Here is a 2,096-nt window from a genome sequence, read left to right as displayed (position 1 = left end):
ATCATGGAGGAAGCCTGAAGAGCCTGTAAATCAGTCTGACCTGCAGAGAAGGCAACATGAACCACAGCAGAGGAAGACGAGGATTCCTCCCCCTGTTCATCTCATTATGCTTCATTTGGACACAGATGCTGATCTCAGGTAAGCTCTGCAGACACAACAGCCTTTATTGTCATCCTTCCCAAAATGATCAAATGTACAGCTTAAATGTGAATATCTGCTTCAAAATTCTCAAGATTGAATCTGTTTGAGTTAAAATGCTCTTGATTATATCATAAAGGTTATTCAAACATTAGATAGTTTGACTCCAGTGAAGTCTTAAACATCCAAACTGGTCCTTTGAAGTAAAAGTTTAAGCGTTCCTCTAAAATCCTGCTGCGATCTAATATAGTTAATTTTTTTAAATTCTTCAGATAATAACATTTACTTTTGCACAACAGTGAAAATATTTCTGAACACAGAATCAATTGTTTCTTGTTTGTGCATGCCAAGTGCTTATTGTAATTTGAGTTAATGTAAAGATGTAAAAGAGTTCTGTCTTAGACAGGAAGAGCAGATTTATTATTTTTAGCTTGGCCTGATATTTGAGTCAGCTGCAGAAGATGCCAGAGTCCCGTCTGCGTCTTCAGGGGGTCGTTCCATGATGCAGTTCCTGTACGAAACATCAGAATTAAAAATATAACTCACCGAGGATCTTACGACAACTGACTAGTTGTTAACCTGGCTAAAAACAAGTTCCCTTTTTAAAGATATAAATCTGATACATATTAATTTTTTAATAATTCTAACCATTTTTTGTGTTTGTATTTGTGAAACTGAAATTCAGAACTAGTTTGAAGAGACGGTCGACCTCAATCCAGGGAATTAGATTATGGATTGGTCTGGAGAGTGATGTTAAAAATGCCAAATCAATGTGTACGTTTAAGAAAATGATCAAAGTTGAATTGTTAAAAAATATATATGAAGTAGCTTAATGTGTTTTGTATGAATTGTTGTTAAATAAGGAGTTATTTTGTTTGTTACTTGAATATTATCATTGTTTGAATTAATTGTTTGGACAAAAGGAGCAGATATAATAAGATTTTTTTCTTCCTTCTGTTGCATTTCATTTTTATTTTTGATTGTATTTCTTATTGTTTATGGAATTGTTTTGTTTTAAAAAAAAGAATACATTTTATAAATAAAATAAAAAAATAAAAACCTTTTACAAGTTTTGAGTATTAAACCAATGATGAGAACTACAGACTTTAGATTAAAATGTATTTTTGTTTTTTTGAGCTAAAACCGACAACTTCTTTTTGTTTGAAGTCCGAAGCAGAAAGTTAAAATCATTCATGCTGTTCAGAAAATGCTGCGTGTTCTTCCATTATATTGACAAATATTTTATAATGATGTGAAGTAAGTTTTCATGAATACTGAGTAAGACAGTGGTCCTAGTTCTGAACTGTGTGGAACACCAGAACTTACTGATCTATCTGTGATTTAAACCACATTGAGTCAGTCAACGGTGTTAAATAAATAAAATATAATAATAAAATAAAATTATGTTTAATTCAGCTTAAAGGTGAAATGAATCTAAGAAAACTGGCTCGGTTGTGCACACATCTGTATCTTAAAGATACGTTTGTAGTGTTTTCTGGAGTTTTGTGTTTTAGTTGACATCTAGCTGCTCATTGTGGCTGCAGGACTCTTCAGCTCCATTCTTTAACGTCCGAATCATTTTAGAGGAAAACATGTTTTCACTTAAAAGCCCATGTGCGTAATGACCTGGAGGGGCTTGCTTAGGAGGAACTGTGTCTGAACTGAACCCGAGCGGTTTTCTGTTGTTGGACTTCTGTGCTAGTCATAGTTTGTCCATCACAAACAACATGTTCGAACACAAGTATGTCCTTAAGTTAACTTGGCACCATGCTAACGGCTCAGAGTAGGAGGCTAACAGCTGAGAAAAGGAGGCCAACGGCTCAGAGTAGGAGGCTAACAGCTGAGAAAAGGAGGCTAATGGCTCATTGAAGGAGGCTAACAGCTGAGAAAAGGAGGCCAACGGCTCAGAGTAGGAGGCTAACGGCTCATAGAAGGAGGCTAACAGCTGAGAAAAGGAG

General features: G+C 35.2%; 1 protein-coding gene across 1 annotated transcript in view; it reads left to right on the top strand.

The window, feature by feature from the left end:
• The first annotated feature begins 14 nt into the window (after positions 1-14).
• The window catches only part of ptprr (protein tyrosine phosphatase receptor type R), a 38,188-nt gene continuing 36,106 nt past the window's right edge, over positions 15-2,096 (top strand). The window contains exon 1 of the mRNA XM_037695740.1: positions 15-138. Coding sequence (XP_037551668.1) covers positions 57-138 — 82 coding nt within the window. The 5' untranslated portion in view covers positions 15-56. The remainder of the gene's footprint in view (positions 139-2,096) is intronic.

This window comes from Nematolebias whitei, chromosome 22 (assembly GCF_014905685.2).
Source record: "Nematolebias whitei isolate Nwh7 chromosome 22, NemWhi1, whole genome shotgun sequence".
Classification (NCBI taxonomy): Eukaryota; Metazoa; Chordata; class Actinopteri; order Cyprinodontiformes; family Rivulidae; genus Nematolebias; species Nematolebias whitei.
Note: the sequence above shows the minus strand (reverse complement) of the source record. Positions and strands in the feature narration are given on the sequence as shown.